Source organism: Bidens hawaiensis, unplaced genomic scaffold (genome assembly GCF_021521415.1).
Source record: "Bidens hawaiensis isolate Kalapana, Puna unplaced genomic scaffold, B.hawaiensis_p1.1 tig00037572_1, whole genome shotgun sequence".
In the NCBI taxonomy this organism is placed as follows: Eukaryota; Viridiplantae; Streptophyta; class Magnoliopsida; order Asterales; family Asteraceae; genus Bidens; species Bidens hawaiensis.
Genome location: NW_027496553.1, coordinates 139,841 through 155,910, shown reverse-complemented (window position 1 = coordinate 155,910; position 16,070 = coordinate 139,841). Strand labels below are relative to the sequence as shown.

General features: G+C 38.8%; 1 protein-coding gene across 1 annotated transcript; it reads right to left on the bottom strand.

The window, feature by feature from the left end:
• Window positions 1-5,601: 5,601 nt before the first annotated feature.
• LOC143589464 (vacuolar-sorting receptor 1-like) lies at window positions 5,602-9,695 on the bottom strand. The gene is made up of 10 exons (XM_077070218.1): window positions 9,395-9,695; window positions 7,654-8,337; window positions 7,459-7,547; window positions 6,876-6,945; window positions 6,703-6,786; window positions 6,519-6,595; window positions 6,337-6,418; window positions 6,181-6,263; window positions 6,024-6,090; window positions 5,602-5,895 (listed from the first exon to the last, which is right to left on the bottom strand). Exons 1-10 carry the CDS (start codon window positions 9,693-9,695, stop codon window positions 5,753-5,755), a joined length of 1,680 nt encoding a protein of 559 aa, XP_076926333.1. The 3' UTR covers window positions 5,602-5,752.
• Between the last annotated feature and the right edge of the window lie 6,375 nt (window positions 9,696-16,070).

The following is a 16,070-nucleotide window of genomic DNA, read 5'->3' as shown; positions in this document are numbered from 1 at the left end:
TGTGAAATGTTTGAGAAAGCCATCCAACAAAAACAATCGTTAATTGCGTTTCATCAAATTTTGTCAAATAGGGGTAAATGTGCACCGTACGATCCTAGAAACTGGTTATTGATTGAGATCGTTACGGAGGTTCTTCAAATTTTTAAATCTTGCACAAGTAGTTTATCCGGGGTTTACTATCCAACAAGCCCCATTGCTTTACCAAAAATTGCTGTCATGTGCACAAAGTTGAGTGACCTTCATTGTAGGGGTGCACCTTATTTTGATATGGGTGTAAAAATGAAAGAAAAATTTAAAAAATATTTTCAAGAACTACCCGCTGTTTTGACCTGTGCTGCTGCGTTAAACCCTTGCATCAATGTTGGTGGTGTTGAAGCTTTAATAGAAAAAATTTGTGATGAGCTAGGGTTAAACGACGATCAAAACCCCTATTATAGCCAAACTTTAAAGAATGATTTCAACACCACCTTGGCAAACATGTATGATGTTTACCTTACAAGATACGGGTCGTCTTCCCAAATTCATGACTCGTTAAGAGCTGTTGCCCAATCCCAATCCCAAACCGACCTTGAAATGGGGATGTACTACATGATTTGGGAAGACGCCGGTAAACGTCAAAGGGTAAACACCCCAAGCAGTGAACTTGGAAGGTATGGTGGTACCAACTTTGTGAAACACATGACTCCGGATGAATTTAGAAGTCTTGATTTGCTGGCTTGGTGGAGAGGTAAGGAGGATGAGTTTCCGATCCTCGCCGCCATGGCCAAAGATTTACTAACGGTCCAAGCTTCCACGGTAGCTTCGGAGTCTGCTTTTTCTGTTTCTGGCAGGGTTATATCGATTAGGAGGACTCGACTCACTCCACCAGCCGTAGAGATGTCGATTTGCTACAAGGATTACTTGGACTCTTTAGACAGGGCACAACATCAACGCTCACTCGAGGGGGAAATGGACTATGAGGCGGCCTTGTATGAAGACGAGGTCAATCAAGGACACACTCAACCAATGACCGATGAAGAAGCCGCGTACGACGATTACCTAAGGAATAGCTCGGGATCGGGTAGCGAAGAAAATGAGTAACAAACATCAACTTGTTAATGTAATCGTGTCTAAACATTCTTTAATGTTTGTATTTTTGAGTTACGAATATGCGATAACGATTTAATGTTTGTATTTTTAATGTAAAAGCTATAAATGAAAGTTATGTGTTTTTAATCTTCCAAGCAAAGAATGCTAACAACGAAACCCTAAACCCTAAAGCAAAAAAAAAAAAAAAAAAAAAAAAAAAAAAAAAAAAAAAAAAAAAACGGTTAACCGGTTAGACCGGTTTTTAAAAACCGGTTATAAAAAAACCGGTTTAATAACCGGTTCTAACCGGTTTCTAAACCGGTCCAAACCGGTTTGGCCGGTTTGAGTTTTCAGCAATAATAACCGGTTAATAACCGGTCCGGTTATTAACCGAACCGGTTTTTTTCTGGATAAAAAAAACCGGTCCGGTTAAAAACCGAACCGGTTTTTTCAAAAAAACCGATTTGTGCACCTCTAGCTAGAGGTCCCAACCCCAAACATACCTGAAGAACCGGCCATGGACGAGGTAGTCGCTGACACCGGAGGGGGCATAGTAGAACCACCGTGGTAGAGACCATCGGAGGTGTACTCATTGGAGATGAACTCACAACCGTGGTCGCCGCTGCGGATGAGCTCGCAGGAAAAGTCACCTCCGGTCCAGTGAAAGATGTAGTAAATATAGCACTGACAACCGTCGGAGATGACGTCATAACCGGAACAGTTGACTCAACAGTATGAGCAACTGAACCAGCACCGGAAACAGGCGCAGGCGCCTGGGTCATCGCCTCAGATAGGTTGACCAAACCTATCGTCGTGGGTCCGGAACTGCTTCCTCCCGCACCGCTCTGGAAAGCGGATACGTCCACTCCTGCATAAAGAACAAAACATTAAAAACAATGGCGGAAACAAATGCGGAAAAGGTACACTATACTTACGGGTTTTCTTAATCTTGAAAGACCTGACGAGCGGAGACGAGCCCGATGGAACTGGCCTCTTCACGCCAGTCACCGTCGTAACGCTTGGTTGCTCGGAGGTGACAGTCGTCTCAACCTCCGAGGCAATGGTCTCGCCACCACCAAGGTTCCCCGCCGCCTCCTCGCTTTCAGTCTCGGAATCAGACTGATTTCCCAGGTCGACGACAGAGGTAACTTTCGCCTTGCCCTTCCCGCCAGCAGCCTTCTTCTTCCTCACAAAGAAAGGCCCATCTGCGGATTCCTCATCAGAAGATGACAAAATCAGAGGAATTCCAGCAGAAGTTTGAGCATGAAGAGGACGAGGATTAAAAAACTCCTTACCTGGCCGGGTGGCACTCAAAATTTCGTGGCCCGGCGGGTAGACTTCTACGAATCTATCCGCCATTTGCTCCAGAATGGGCAACTCGTTCTCATCGAGGTCACGAGTACCCAACCGTGCGGGACCACCAGTCTCCCGCGGATGCAGGAGCGATTGTAAGTCGTTCCCCTCTGAATAAAAAAGATAACAATGTTAGAAGAAAAACCCTAAACCAACACAAAAAATGGAGCATACCGTAAGGAATAGAGCTCAAACCGTATTCAAGGACGATGGGTATTTGCGGCGTCCCGGACCCGGCATCCTTCCATACGCGGCTCATCCCGAGCATCAACATCCCAGACTCCGCGAAGCGATAAACCGGAGTCTGGATCTGGGAGATCTTAGAGAACCATTCCGTCTCCTGGTAATTGGAGACGTGAAGGTTGGGGAGTGCCCTCCCGTTCTTGAACGTCATCGCGAGGGGGACGACGCGAGCGGAGATATAGAAAAACTCCCGCTTCCAAGAACGAAGACTGCGCTCAGTAGCGCAGATCTTCAACCCCTTGATCCGAGTGACCAGGGTATACCAACCCTGGATGCACCTCCAGGAGTAGAAGGTCATCAGGCGGTCGACGCGGGGCTCGATGCCCAGAATGCAGCACACCCATTCAAAATGGCGAACCTTAGCAATCGTCATCGGGTGCACCTCCGTCAAGTGTACACCGTGTTTCTCCAAAACACGGTATACGAACTTCGTTAATTGTAATCTGAGATTCCCATATATGAAGAACGAGGCGTAAACCCCTATCTTGCCCATAGGGGCATCATACACCGTCTGGTGGGGCTCCGGAAACTCAGGCTCGTAAGGATCGAGCATGAACTTCTTGACGATATAGTGGTATAAATCGACAGAAAGAGTACACTGGCACTCGCCAGCAGTACTCTTATCGTCCTTATCAGACGTGGACGTCGGGTTCTCGAGGTATACATCGGACTCCTCGACGTTAACCTCGGGATCATGTGTAGACGACATTTTTTAGATGTTAAAGAGAGCGATTTCAGGAGAATGCTCGACGAAAAAGTTAGAGTATTCGCCGGAAATCGCTTAGAAGAAGAAGAGTGAAGTGAAGGTATGGGATGAGATGCACCCTCTACCCCCTTATATACTCATCGCAATGAATGCGATGAATTTAATGCGGAGGAGAGAGAGAGCGCAGGTGCAATGAAACGGCGACACGTGGATAAAGCAAGCTGGCAACAGGTGTCAGAATGGCGCGTGACGTGAAACTCGCGCCCAAGCGCCTGAAAAAGCGTCCAGATTGACCACATGCTGTCACGTCGTCATAACTTCCTGCACGTCCTGTAGCCGTCAGAAGACGCCAACGTTCCTTCAGCCGTTTGGACTGCCCTTATCCTTTCACCAACTCTTCAAATTTCAGAAAGATTCAAAAAGATTCAAAAATAAGAGGGAATATACCCCCTTACCTTGGAGAACAAGAAACCATAAGACAAGTGCGGGTACAGTGTCAAGGTGAAACCCTTCACATACTTAGCACTTGCAGGGAATTGAAGCCAAGATACCTTGGAAAACAAGGAACCGTAAGACAAGTGCGGGTACAGTGTCAAGGCGAAACCCTTCACATACTCAGCACTTGCAGGGAATTGAACCCAAGAAGGATCATATGGGCCATGCTTGCGGAAAGAGAAATAACACCTCCGCATGGCGGGAACGTTGAGAACTAGATTGTTTGAAGCTTCAAGGTGGAATTGGTGGTTTAACATAACTGATCACTATGTCCAAAACTACCAAAACCTCGTGAAGAATCTATACAAGTGAAACTCAACGCTCCCGACTTGCGAAGAGGTTAAACACCTACCTGCATCATAACCAAAGATCAGGCAGAAAAGTCGGGAGAAATTCTGCAAGTGACATTAGGAAAACTGCGGGAAGAATCCCCACGGAAAACCTTAAAAAACAAAAACCCCTCTTTAAAACCCCTTGCTTAAAGTCCAAAAGTTCACCTCATTAACAATTCATGAGAAGAACAATGGACTGGGGGGACTTGAAGAGGTAGGTCCCCGCAAAGCCCAGTTGGACCCACAACACACCTTAGAGGTACGTCTGCGCAAAGATCAACTGGTTCCGCATGACCCACCATGCTCAGAGAGATGAAGACCTTACACGCAGTAAGCCAGCTGTTCCCGCAGGAAAGCCTCCCTATGGTACAGTACCCCGCCTGTTCCCGCAGCTGCGGATACAAGCCTTGAGGGAAGGCTACCCGCACTAACAGTAAAACTACACGCATAAGGCACTAACTCATACTTCAGTAATGTCACCTGAAGAAGGAATGAGCAAGGCGGGAATATTCCCGCCCAAAAGAGCCAGTCCGTACGCTTCCAGAAGATCTTTTGTACTATACCTACCAGGATATGGACAAATAGACAAGATCTGACTAAAGCGACCCATGAACCAATCACAGGGTGACAGCTCACAGACAATAGTACCAGGAGGAGCACGCTCCAGTACAAAATGTCATTATCAGCCACTGTCTACCCACCTACTCCCATCGTGGCACGAACATAGCCCGTAGTTGGTGGAAAAGGAATATTATACAGCTGGCCGTACCTGCTTGGAAACCTACCTTCGGCTATAAATACTCCAACACCTTGGAACGGTATCATTATCTTATATTATCTTATCTTCTCTCTAGCTATTTCTCTCAATATACACTTATATTCAGAGCAATCTAGTCTGATTCTCACGCCGGAGGGTGGTCACAAGGAGGAACCCCCCCCCTTCTCAGTGACGAGCTCACGGTGTCTATTTTGCAGGTCGAGAAGAATAACCATCTTTGCCGGACCTAACCCTCGTGGGAAACATCTACTTAACCCTAAGATTATCCGTAATCTGCCGGGGTCACTTAGTGTTTCTTCAGTTTCTTTGTGTTTAATTAGCCCACATGCCCAAGTTAGGTTTCATTACGGTTTGTTTCTGGTTTACATCGATGGTTCGCTCTCTACTCTAGTTATGCAATTCAGTTAAATGCACTTCATAACTTTTACAAATTTCAATAAGCTACTTAACTGCATTATGTATCGATCCCAGTTAAATCACTTCGTACAACTGCTTATTCAAAAAGAGGGAAAAAGTTAAAAGGCGTACCCGAACTCTATACTTGTAGAATATGTATCCAACAACTCCAATAGCAATCAAAACAAAAATCACCCATCCAAAACCCCAGCCGCCGCCGCCGCGTGTATTAACGTCTTTAGTACCTGTCCAAGATTCATTAATTAATCAAATCAAGAAACATTCTACAAATTTTGTAGATCTGCAACAATGTCTTTTCAGATAAACCGATAAATCTTTGAGTTTGGAAAGTACCATGAATAAAATCCTAGAAACATATATTCAATAATACTCACTTATGCATATATCATGTTCTTTAAGGTAGAACAAGTTGGCTGCACAGCTGCACTCATAACTTCCCCAAGTATTCTTGCACTTGCATTTAGAACACTGACATGCGCTCTTCTCTTTGCATTCATCGATATCTAAAACATAATAAGGTAAGGATCATAAAACAAGTAGCAAGTTTGACTTTCGTCCCGAAAAGAACAACCCAAATTCCAAAGTAGACTCATTTCATAAGTAAATGGATCAAAGTTGGCACTTGTCGTACCTTCACAAATACTAACTCCGTCTCCCTTGAAACCCGGTGGACATGTGCAACCTTTTGTTTGGCCATCCTTAAGGAAGATGAACAATATACATTCATACATATACATACACACATATACTGATACAAACAAAGAGAGATAGATTGAGAGAGAACTAACAATACAAGCAGTGTAGTTCCTGCCGTCGTTGGTGCCTTCCCAACAACCTCCATTTTTAACTTCACAACGGAGGGCTGTCGAAGCTACAATGAAAATAAAAGGGGGCGTTTTAGATATTTCATTATGCTAATTTATTCTCAAATGGAAGCAAACTACCTTCACAATGTGTATAACCATCACCAACAAACTTCACACCATTCACAACCGGGCATTCACACACTTTCCCGCGGAAAGTATCCTGCATCATATGAATTAAAACATGTTTATCGGATAAGTCATAAGATAATCTAAACCATGAATAAAAATTGGGACCATGTGAAATAGAATTATCGTGCTACCTTGCAAGCGGTAATATGAGCAACTTTGTCAATCCAGCAGCCACCATTGTCGATCAGACACTCGTTTGCTTCTATTTCTGCAAGCATTATATTATTCGAAATCAATGCATTGACCCGAGCCACATTGATAATTATATAGCTGCCCGTTTTTTATATGAACTCATTTTGCCAGGCTTATACTGACCGTTGCTTAAACATAAGGCTGGTTCTGTGTTCTCCTTAAATCCCGAACAAATGGCTTTCAAAACGGCCTTGTTATCAAGTCTACCTGCAATTGTTACTAGACAGTTTTATTTAAAAAAATTGAGATGAACTTTAACATCAAAATATTTACTGTTGTAGTTGTAGACAACAGACCTCTATATTGTTTGTTATTTATCACAAGAGTCGGTTGCATTGTCACATCCCCACGGGTACCATCCCCTATCTGCATATTTACAATATTATGCATATTATCATGTCAACAATATGCAAATTTGCAACTTAGAGGTGAACAAATGGGCCAGCCCATAAAATCCTATAATGGGCGTAATTTTAGTTTATAATTTGAGGTATTTTTGCACAAAATGATTTACATTATTTATTAAAATTTGTTATTGTGTTAGAAGAACTTTATGTTATTATGTCACTTTTAAGTAATATTATCATTCAACATTTAAGTTTTGGACCAAGCTTTGACCCAATTAAAAGTTGTACATCTCTAGTTTCGTTCCATTTATTTACAAATCGGTCATTTTGGGTTACATTTTATCTTAAGCTTGAACTAGTCGATTGGTATAACAAAATAAATAAATAGAAAACGTCTCGGTTGTTGGTAGTTGCCCAAAGTGTATTTATAATGCATATAACGTGCCAAGTCGTTTTGTAAATTTACATAATTATATAATAATGAAATAAAAATCATATCTAACACGCTATTAGTTAATAAATAATCACAAACCTGTGCGTCCTGCTCAGCCTTGAGGACTGCGTTTTCGGTGTCTTCTTCTATATTACCCACACATTCATTTATTTTCGCAATATCAACTCCTGGTTATACCACATAAAGTCAATATTAGCCAAAGATTAATCAAGCATAAACCAAAAAAAGAGATGATTAAAAGAAATAACCATATTTTATAACACATTAACTTACCAAACGTTGCGATAACTTCATACGCGCATTCTATGTTAAACTTCTTCTCTTTCATCTGACAACGATTTGAAAAATCCGTCACATAGTCCCACCAAAACCATGGTTTCCCGTCTTCACTCGCTACCTTATAAAAACAAGCCTGAATCAAATTTTGAACAACTACTTCTTTCCCAGTATACCCTTTACTAAAATCTTCCTCAGGATCCGGAGCACAATATCTCCCATGATTAATACACTGAGACTTGCACCTATCGCTTGATTTATAATCCTCCGGACAATACCAAGTTATATAATGTGGTGTGAATTTCGCGTGTCCTTGTTGTTCAAGCATTTTTGCAACATGTTTAAACGTTTTAACAAAGTTTAATTGAGTGTCACACTTGGGCCCACATTCGTCGTTGCTATTGGTCCAAAATGCATATTCGACACGCTCATCTGGATGAGGGAGAGCTTCGGTCCAATCAAGAGTTACAAGGACAAGATCATTGTTTTCTAGGGATTTTTTTATTGATGTTCCAAGTGATTGTGTGATGAGGACGGATGAGATTGTTAAGTTTTGCAAGTAAGTGGCTGCTGGATCTTCTGGCTTTTCCATGGTTATTAATTTATCGGAGTCACTCTCGACGAGTATAGCATCAGCCCCGGCGTTTTGTGCGTTCCATGCCTTCTTTGAGAAGAAACAACCTGTCAAATAGATAGATACCAATGATTTATGCCTTGTATGTCAAGAAATGGTTTTGGACAAGCGGGACAAAAGGAAACATGACAGAAATAGCCCAAACTTCACGCGAGTGTAATTTGGTGTATAAGTTGAGTTACTATGCCTGTACGTAAGCAGCGTTGGAAAGGTCTCAACGAGCGAGATCATGTGGCAAACTGTCTTGGACAATTTGACCTGGCTGGCTCTCTGACCCAAATTCCGTCAATTAGGGCTTTGGTTTCGTCACCCAAGATTTTTGGCAAATGACAAATTTTAGCTCACTCGTATTCTTTTCTTTTTGGTGTAATTGATTGTCTCAAATCACACATTTATTAGTCTCGTTAACCTCAGTATTTATTACCATCTTGTAAATTCGAATATTTGGCAATAGCTACCAAATTTAGAGTTGTCTTTATAAGGACACCTCATGTAATGGTTTAAGTTAGGGGTGTTCATAAATCGTTGAGACTGACCGAACCACGCAAACTGAAAAAAAAAACGATATGGTTTGGCCAGTTTATAATATATACAGTCCGGTTCACAGTTTGGTTTTGCATTTGATGGTTTACGGTTTAGACTTGAAACATGCCGTGTAAACTAAACTGGCCATTTAACATTAACCAATTGTTCTATTATAGAAATATGAAGTTAGGCTTATATATTGTGTTCATAAACAACCCTTATATTTTACTTACGAAATTTAATACAAAAGTATGTTTTTTATAACATATTTTTGTCTAGGATCATTTTTTCAAATGAACGATTTGAAGATCTAATGATTCTAAAGACCGTGGATCGTTGGGAGCTTTCAATTCATAGATGTAAAACCAAACCGTAAAAACAGTGATTTGAGAACGTTTAAACGCAAATTTAGTTTTACATCAACCTTTTTTCAAGAATTCTGTGTATGTTATTTTTCATGCTTCCGCTCTGCGTCAACTTTTAACTTCAAACTCAAATTTCAACAAAATCACTTTTTAACAACTTTAGTTGGATCAAAAGATCATTAAAACCAACAATCCCAAAGTAAAGTGTTCTTACCACCGCGATCCGCAAGAAGAAACACGGGAAGGCCACCGGGCTTCTTCGGTTTAAAAGATATATCATTGGTGAGTTCGGTGCAAGCTTCAGGATTCGCCTTTCGATATCTAACCACACCGGTTAGTGTTCCTCCGTATCTAGGAATACCAAAATTAGCAAGTGCACATTTATAAGTGTCCTTCAAACTCTCAGGTGATGCCACCTTTAAACTGATGTTTTCCACCACAAATCTACACAAACAAGATTCAATGATAAATAAAAACCAAACACAAATCACAAAAACCAACTTTAATGTTCTCATAATATCAAGTTTTGATCAAAACTCAACACCCAAATTCTAATGGTTTGTATGTAGTTAAAATATAAAGTGTCGTTTGTGGTGTTTGATATGTACTAAATGTATCGGAAACTACGAGGAGACAACGAGGCCGGCAATTAAATCAAAGTGGTCATATAAATCCAATAGCTTCGGAACAATACTTTTAAAATAATACATTCTAATTTAAGTGAAAAGATCCAATACACTAATGTCTTAACGTACATTATGTACGTGAATCCATTTTTTCACGAATTGATCTATGAAAACACATTCAAACATCTCGGAATCGTCAATACATATCCAATCAATCATTTGTTCACCGAAAAAAAAACAGTTTTGGATGGTTAATCGATTTTTTTCACTTTTTTCACAAAGACCGTTTTTGAGCGTTTGCTGAGCGTTTAAGTTTTGTGAGCGTTTTAGTTTTTTTTTGCCTTTGAGCGTCTCGTGTACCTACCGTACGTTAAGGCATTAGCGTACAGTAACTGCACCCCAAATTTAAAGTTAACTAATAATAATTTGTAAGGCTCCATTACCGGTAGCCCTACATTTGGTGTTGGATTTACTCATAAACGCAGTTCTAAATATCAGAGTTAATTAAATCATTCGTGGAATATTAAAACTTCAACCATAATATAATACATAACCTTCAAATCTTGTCTTATAAAACATTCATAGTCATTTAAAACAAAACATAGTCTTTAAAACATTACAACATTTCTTCGAGATGCCAGTCTCTTCGATTCCATGCCATGTGTCTTCAATCACGTGAGCTGCCTCAACCTATTTGCCTGCGTGCATACTAAAAGTCAGCTACGCTGAGTGAGTTCTAGTTAATCACATAACTTACTTTACATACACATATACGTGCCCGAAGGTACGCATTACATACTTAACCTGTCCATCAATCTTTCATACACATATATAACTATCCTTACATTATAAAGAGCATTCGCCCTACATACCTCGGATATTATTAGGGTCCGGTACCCTCCATCCTCGGATATTATTAGCGTCCGATACCCTACATCCTCGGATATTATTAGGGTCCGGTCACCCTTCATCCTCGGATATTATTAGGGTCCGGTACTCTCCATCCTCGGATATTACTAGGGTCCGGTACCCTTTCTTCCATCCCTCCTTAACATACTTTCTATATACATAATCGTAACTTTGGCACATGCATACATCATTCATTCTTCATATTACAACATACATATAACATCAACCATTTCCTGGCAGTACATGCAATTCCGAAGATCGTTCATGTACCGGTAAGAAACCATTCATACATTTCACATAATACATATATGGCATACACTTATCACTTAGGATAAGTGTATTAACTAATCACATCGAGTATGCACATTGCCCCGAAAACATAACAAGAAATGGGGCTAAAAACTCACCTGAAGTCGGTTACGTTCACCACTAATGGTAATTTCTTTCTTGAGCTGTGCACGGCTAACTGTATAATATTTACATGTATCAATTAACTATTCTATCTCATATCGTATTTCTATCTTTTTTATAACCCACAACGAACGGGGGTCCGGGGGCAGCACCCCTGGCAGCGGGGTCTAGGGGCGGCAACCCCTAGCAGGGTCCAAGGGGCAGAGCCCCTGGCTGGGGTCGAGCTGCCAGGTCAGCTTGAAAAAATTTTATTTACATTAACTGTCGTAACACATTTTCCATTAAGATTTTGAATCATTAATTAATTTGCTAACTCAAAAGTTCAAGGGCCTAATTGTAATTAATTCATTCTTTTTTAAGTCCGGGGACTGTTCTGTCATTTTATCAAAGTTCTAATTCGTTATTCAGTTCTTAACGAATGGGAGTTCATAGCGAATTAACTATTATAACGAATCTGGCTTTGTAATGAATTAGACCTCATAACGAACTGGTCCTTATGACGAATTGGATCTTATAACGAACTGGTCCTTATAACGAATTGGACCTTATAACGAATCAGCTCATGTAGCGAATCAGTCCATGTAACGAATTGGACTTTTTAATTCGTTATCTCAGTTAACGAATGGTCATAGCGAAGTGGAAGTTATTTCGTTATATTACCCTTAACGAATCTGAGCACGAACCAAGTCTAGTTCGTTATGCTCCCTTATACGAATCAGCTAATGAATCACCTATTAATTCGTTAGGCTCCGCTAGCGAACTAGGGTTAGGTCAGAGAATGTTCTGACATTCTCTGACCTAACCCTAGTTCGCTAGCGGAGCCTAACGAATTAATAGGTGATTCATTAGCTGATTCGTATAAGGGAGCATAACGAACTAGACTTAGTTCGTGCTCGTACCACTTTCCGGCGTCGCCTTTCCGGAAAGCCGCCGGAAAAACGCGAACTCACCGGAAAAACGAGTTTTAACTCGTTTTTCACCGTTTTTCGCCCCGTTCGATCCATATCTGAGCTAGGGTGATCCCTAAGCTCATCATAGGTTCGGTTTATACCCGATTCCACCCGGATCTCGTGATTTAAACGGTTTATCAGTGTCGGCTCGTCGTTTCGCAATTATATCTAACGAGTTAAGCTCATATAATATTAAACTATCGTTACCTTGGGTCGGTGTTCGGTTTCCTTCTTGATTTCGGCTAGGGATAAGGAAGAACTAGAGAGAAATCTTAAGTGTGTGTTTTTAGGTGGTGTATGGAATATGTGTGAATGTGGATTAAGTGATGATTAATGGTATTTATATTTAGGGGTCATGGGCTTAAGCCCATGGACTCTACATTTTTCTTTTATACCCAAAGTCCATGACCCATATCCATTTAACCCAACACTAGCCCAACTCATTTCTATTTATCTAAACCGATAACGACCCACAGTAAAATAGATGAAATTTATATTATTATTATGATCAAAAGTAGGATGTTACATAATTCATACAGACAATGTAACTCGTGACACTCTTAATTTTCACTTTATGGTTGATAAGGACCCGTGTGCTCGTAACTTTCTTTTATGTTGTTTCATAATATCTTACGGCCTACGTACTTTGTCGTCAGAGTGTGACTATCCTTGACACACCGTAATTAAAAGTTAAGTGTGCCATCGAGTACATTGTTAGGTTGGACGGTTATTATACCAATTTCATTCTTCATTTCTATCTCTATTCAACATACAAACTATTTTTCTCTTTTTTTATATACTCAAGTATATTATTTAAAGTTTAAAGAGATGATGAATATTGAAATTCTATATTTGAAAGATCACTATCAATCAAACTTTAAATTTTTGTGATGGAAATCCAGATGGAGATGCAAAATATAAAAATATTTAAGTTTTTGAGATGGAAATGGAGAAAGAGATCTTACCTTGAATGCCTTAAGTTATGACTAAAATGTGATTAAATGAGTGGTTCTTGTGAAGAAGAATAAAATAAACTTCTCTCGGTTAATCCATCTATTTCTGAATACATTTTGAAAATATAACATTTCTAGAGCATGATATGTATATGTAATTCAACCCAACCCATGGAATATTATGACAAATTCATAACTATGTGATTACGCCATTCATAGTCACGCCATTTAAAACTAGTTGTCCTTCATGATTGTCACTGAAGTACAAGCGCTATCCACACAAGCCCATAAAAAAAATATTGATATCATATATAAGAGTTTCATTCCAATCAACCACACTCACCCATGACACCATCCAAATATCATAGCCATTTGATTGAAACGCCAAATTTTGTTGCATCCCAATCATAAAGCTCATCTTTACATATCACCCCCAATCCTAACAATAAAACTCATAATCTTTAGCCATTGTATGCTCAGCACCAACATTAAACATTTTCACATGCAAAGCTCCTATATAACCTACCAACAACCACGTGTTGTACAAAAAGCATGAATTAATTTGGAATACATGTAATCATATAAAAACTCTACTTTGTATATTCTCACAATTAGCATGTTAATTTCATTTGTATATTAACTTTCCCCTATATATATGCCCCTCGTAATATCTTAATTTTGGATATCATTATTAATTCCAAAATTCAAATATTACCACATTCTATCTAAAATGAATGGGAGATAATTATCTATTCTTAAAAGCTAATTATTATCAAGTTGATAACTGTTTTGTAGATAAATGCATTTATTTAAAATTGACCGATTTATTTTCAAAAAAGAAAACAAAAATCAAAAAATGAATTTCAGTTATGCCCATTCAAAATTTATACTTTCTATATGATCCAATTTCCCATAGAAGCTTTAACCAACTACTTAGGTTCATCATCAGAAATCCCCAAAATGGATGAACATCCCATTCATCCTCTTCTGTTAGATCAATACATTCGTCTACGGGACACTCATTAGTATCGATCTTGTCCATATCGACTTGCTCTTCATGATGAGTGAAATCTTCTGTCCATTCAAGATTCACGCGTACAAACTCACCATCGTATAAGCCTTTCTTTATTGAATTGCCAAGCGATCTTTTAATGAGCGCCAAAGGGATGGTTTGGTAATATAACCGTCTACTATAGTGGTCAAGAACTCACGATCATTCGCAACAAGAATACCGGCAGCTCCTGCATTTTGCGCATTCTCTACCTTGAAACCGAAGTGACAACCTGCCATGCAAATCAAGAATTCAATATAAATAATATGATCTAACTGCTTGCTGGGAAGTTTGTTTAGGGGAAGGTTCATGTACATTTTAATCTTAACATGAGAATGTATGAAATAATACTAATTTATAAAAAATGAGAACGTAAGAAACAACAACTACAATATCAATCTATATAAACAATGATTTATAATAACAAATAAAAAAACCTAAAAATTGCAATAAAATAATTAAAATCAAGAACAAAATAATAATAACAAATACCAGTAAATACTTATAAAAGCAAAAGAAAAATATCTAATAATAACAACAAAATATAAATCAACAAATGCTTATAACGTCTCATAATAAAAAATTAGCAAAAACGACCAAAAAATAACAGCAAGCACCTAAAAAAATAAACCTAATAATAACAGTAAATTGGTTCTCACTGTTTTCATGTTAAGAATAAAATGAATTTGATCCTATTTCAGTTTGTTTATTTAATAAACAAACAAACATGGCCCCCAAAAAAGTTGTAAATTTAATTAAATGAACATGTGTTTCATTCATTTATGTTCGTTAATTTACGATTGTCTATGTTCGTTACTTTACATTATTTCGTGTACATATTCCTTTTGTCTTTTTCTTCGTTTACGTTCATTTATATTGATCATTCACTTATGTTCATTCACACTTATGTTCGTTCACTTACGCACATTTATAATTTTAACGAATCAAACATAAAAGAACACGACCACTCCCATTTTCATAAGCATATCATACAATAATATAATTTATTACCTCCTCTATCGGCAAGAAGAAAAACCGGAAGGCTACCAACATGAGCCTTGGTTTTGAATGAGAATTCATGAGTGAAACTGTTGCAAGCTTTTTGATTAACTTTCGGATAAACGACAACACCAGTCAACGTCCCTCCATGTTGAGGAACACCAAAACTACTAACTGCACATTCATATGTACCTTTTAGATTCTCAGGTGAAGATACCTTCAAACTATTGTTTTCCACTACAAGACTGCACAAACAAGATCTATACATGAAGAGAAACCAGACAGTACTAACAATAAACCTTAACTTCCCCATTGTCATTGTTTTAGTTTTAAGTTTTAAACATAAAAATGAGAATAAGAACATGTTTGAACTTTAAATAACTCATAATACTGAGAATGACAAACTTAAAAGTTAAAATACTGTCCCTTGGTTATATCAAATTGACAAGGATTTAGCCTGTTTTGTACATATCATTGGAATTGTCTAAGTGTCTGTTTATACATTTAACATTGGAGACTACGTACATTGATGCTTGATGTCACTGTCTACGAATGAAAATCGTTCATGAAGACTTGTTCAATTGTATGTAAACAAGTCGAGCCTGGCCAAGGTAAACTTGTTTGTTGTCTGGCTCGTTTAAATTAAAGCACAAATTTTAATTGCTTTGTGATGTTGAAAGTATAACTATTTTACTTTTATATATGTCAATATGTGTAAATATACAAATTTTGAAAAAAATTGAGTTGGCTCAAGGCTTTTACGAGTCAAGCTCGAGCTCATTGCTTAAGCTCGTTAAAATAACGGAACAAAGACGAGTTGGCTCGTCTAACTTCAAGCATGAACCCAACCTAGCTTAACTCAGCTCAGCTCGGCTTATTTATAGGCATAAACTTAATTTGAATATTTTTATTCTAAGGAAGTTGTAACGACATCCCAAGTCTAACTTACTAGTGATGGGTTGAATCCTACAATGTGCAGATTTGATGGTGT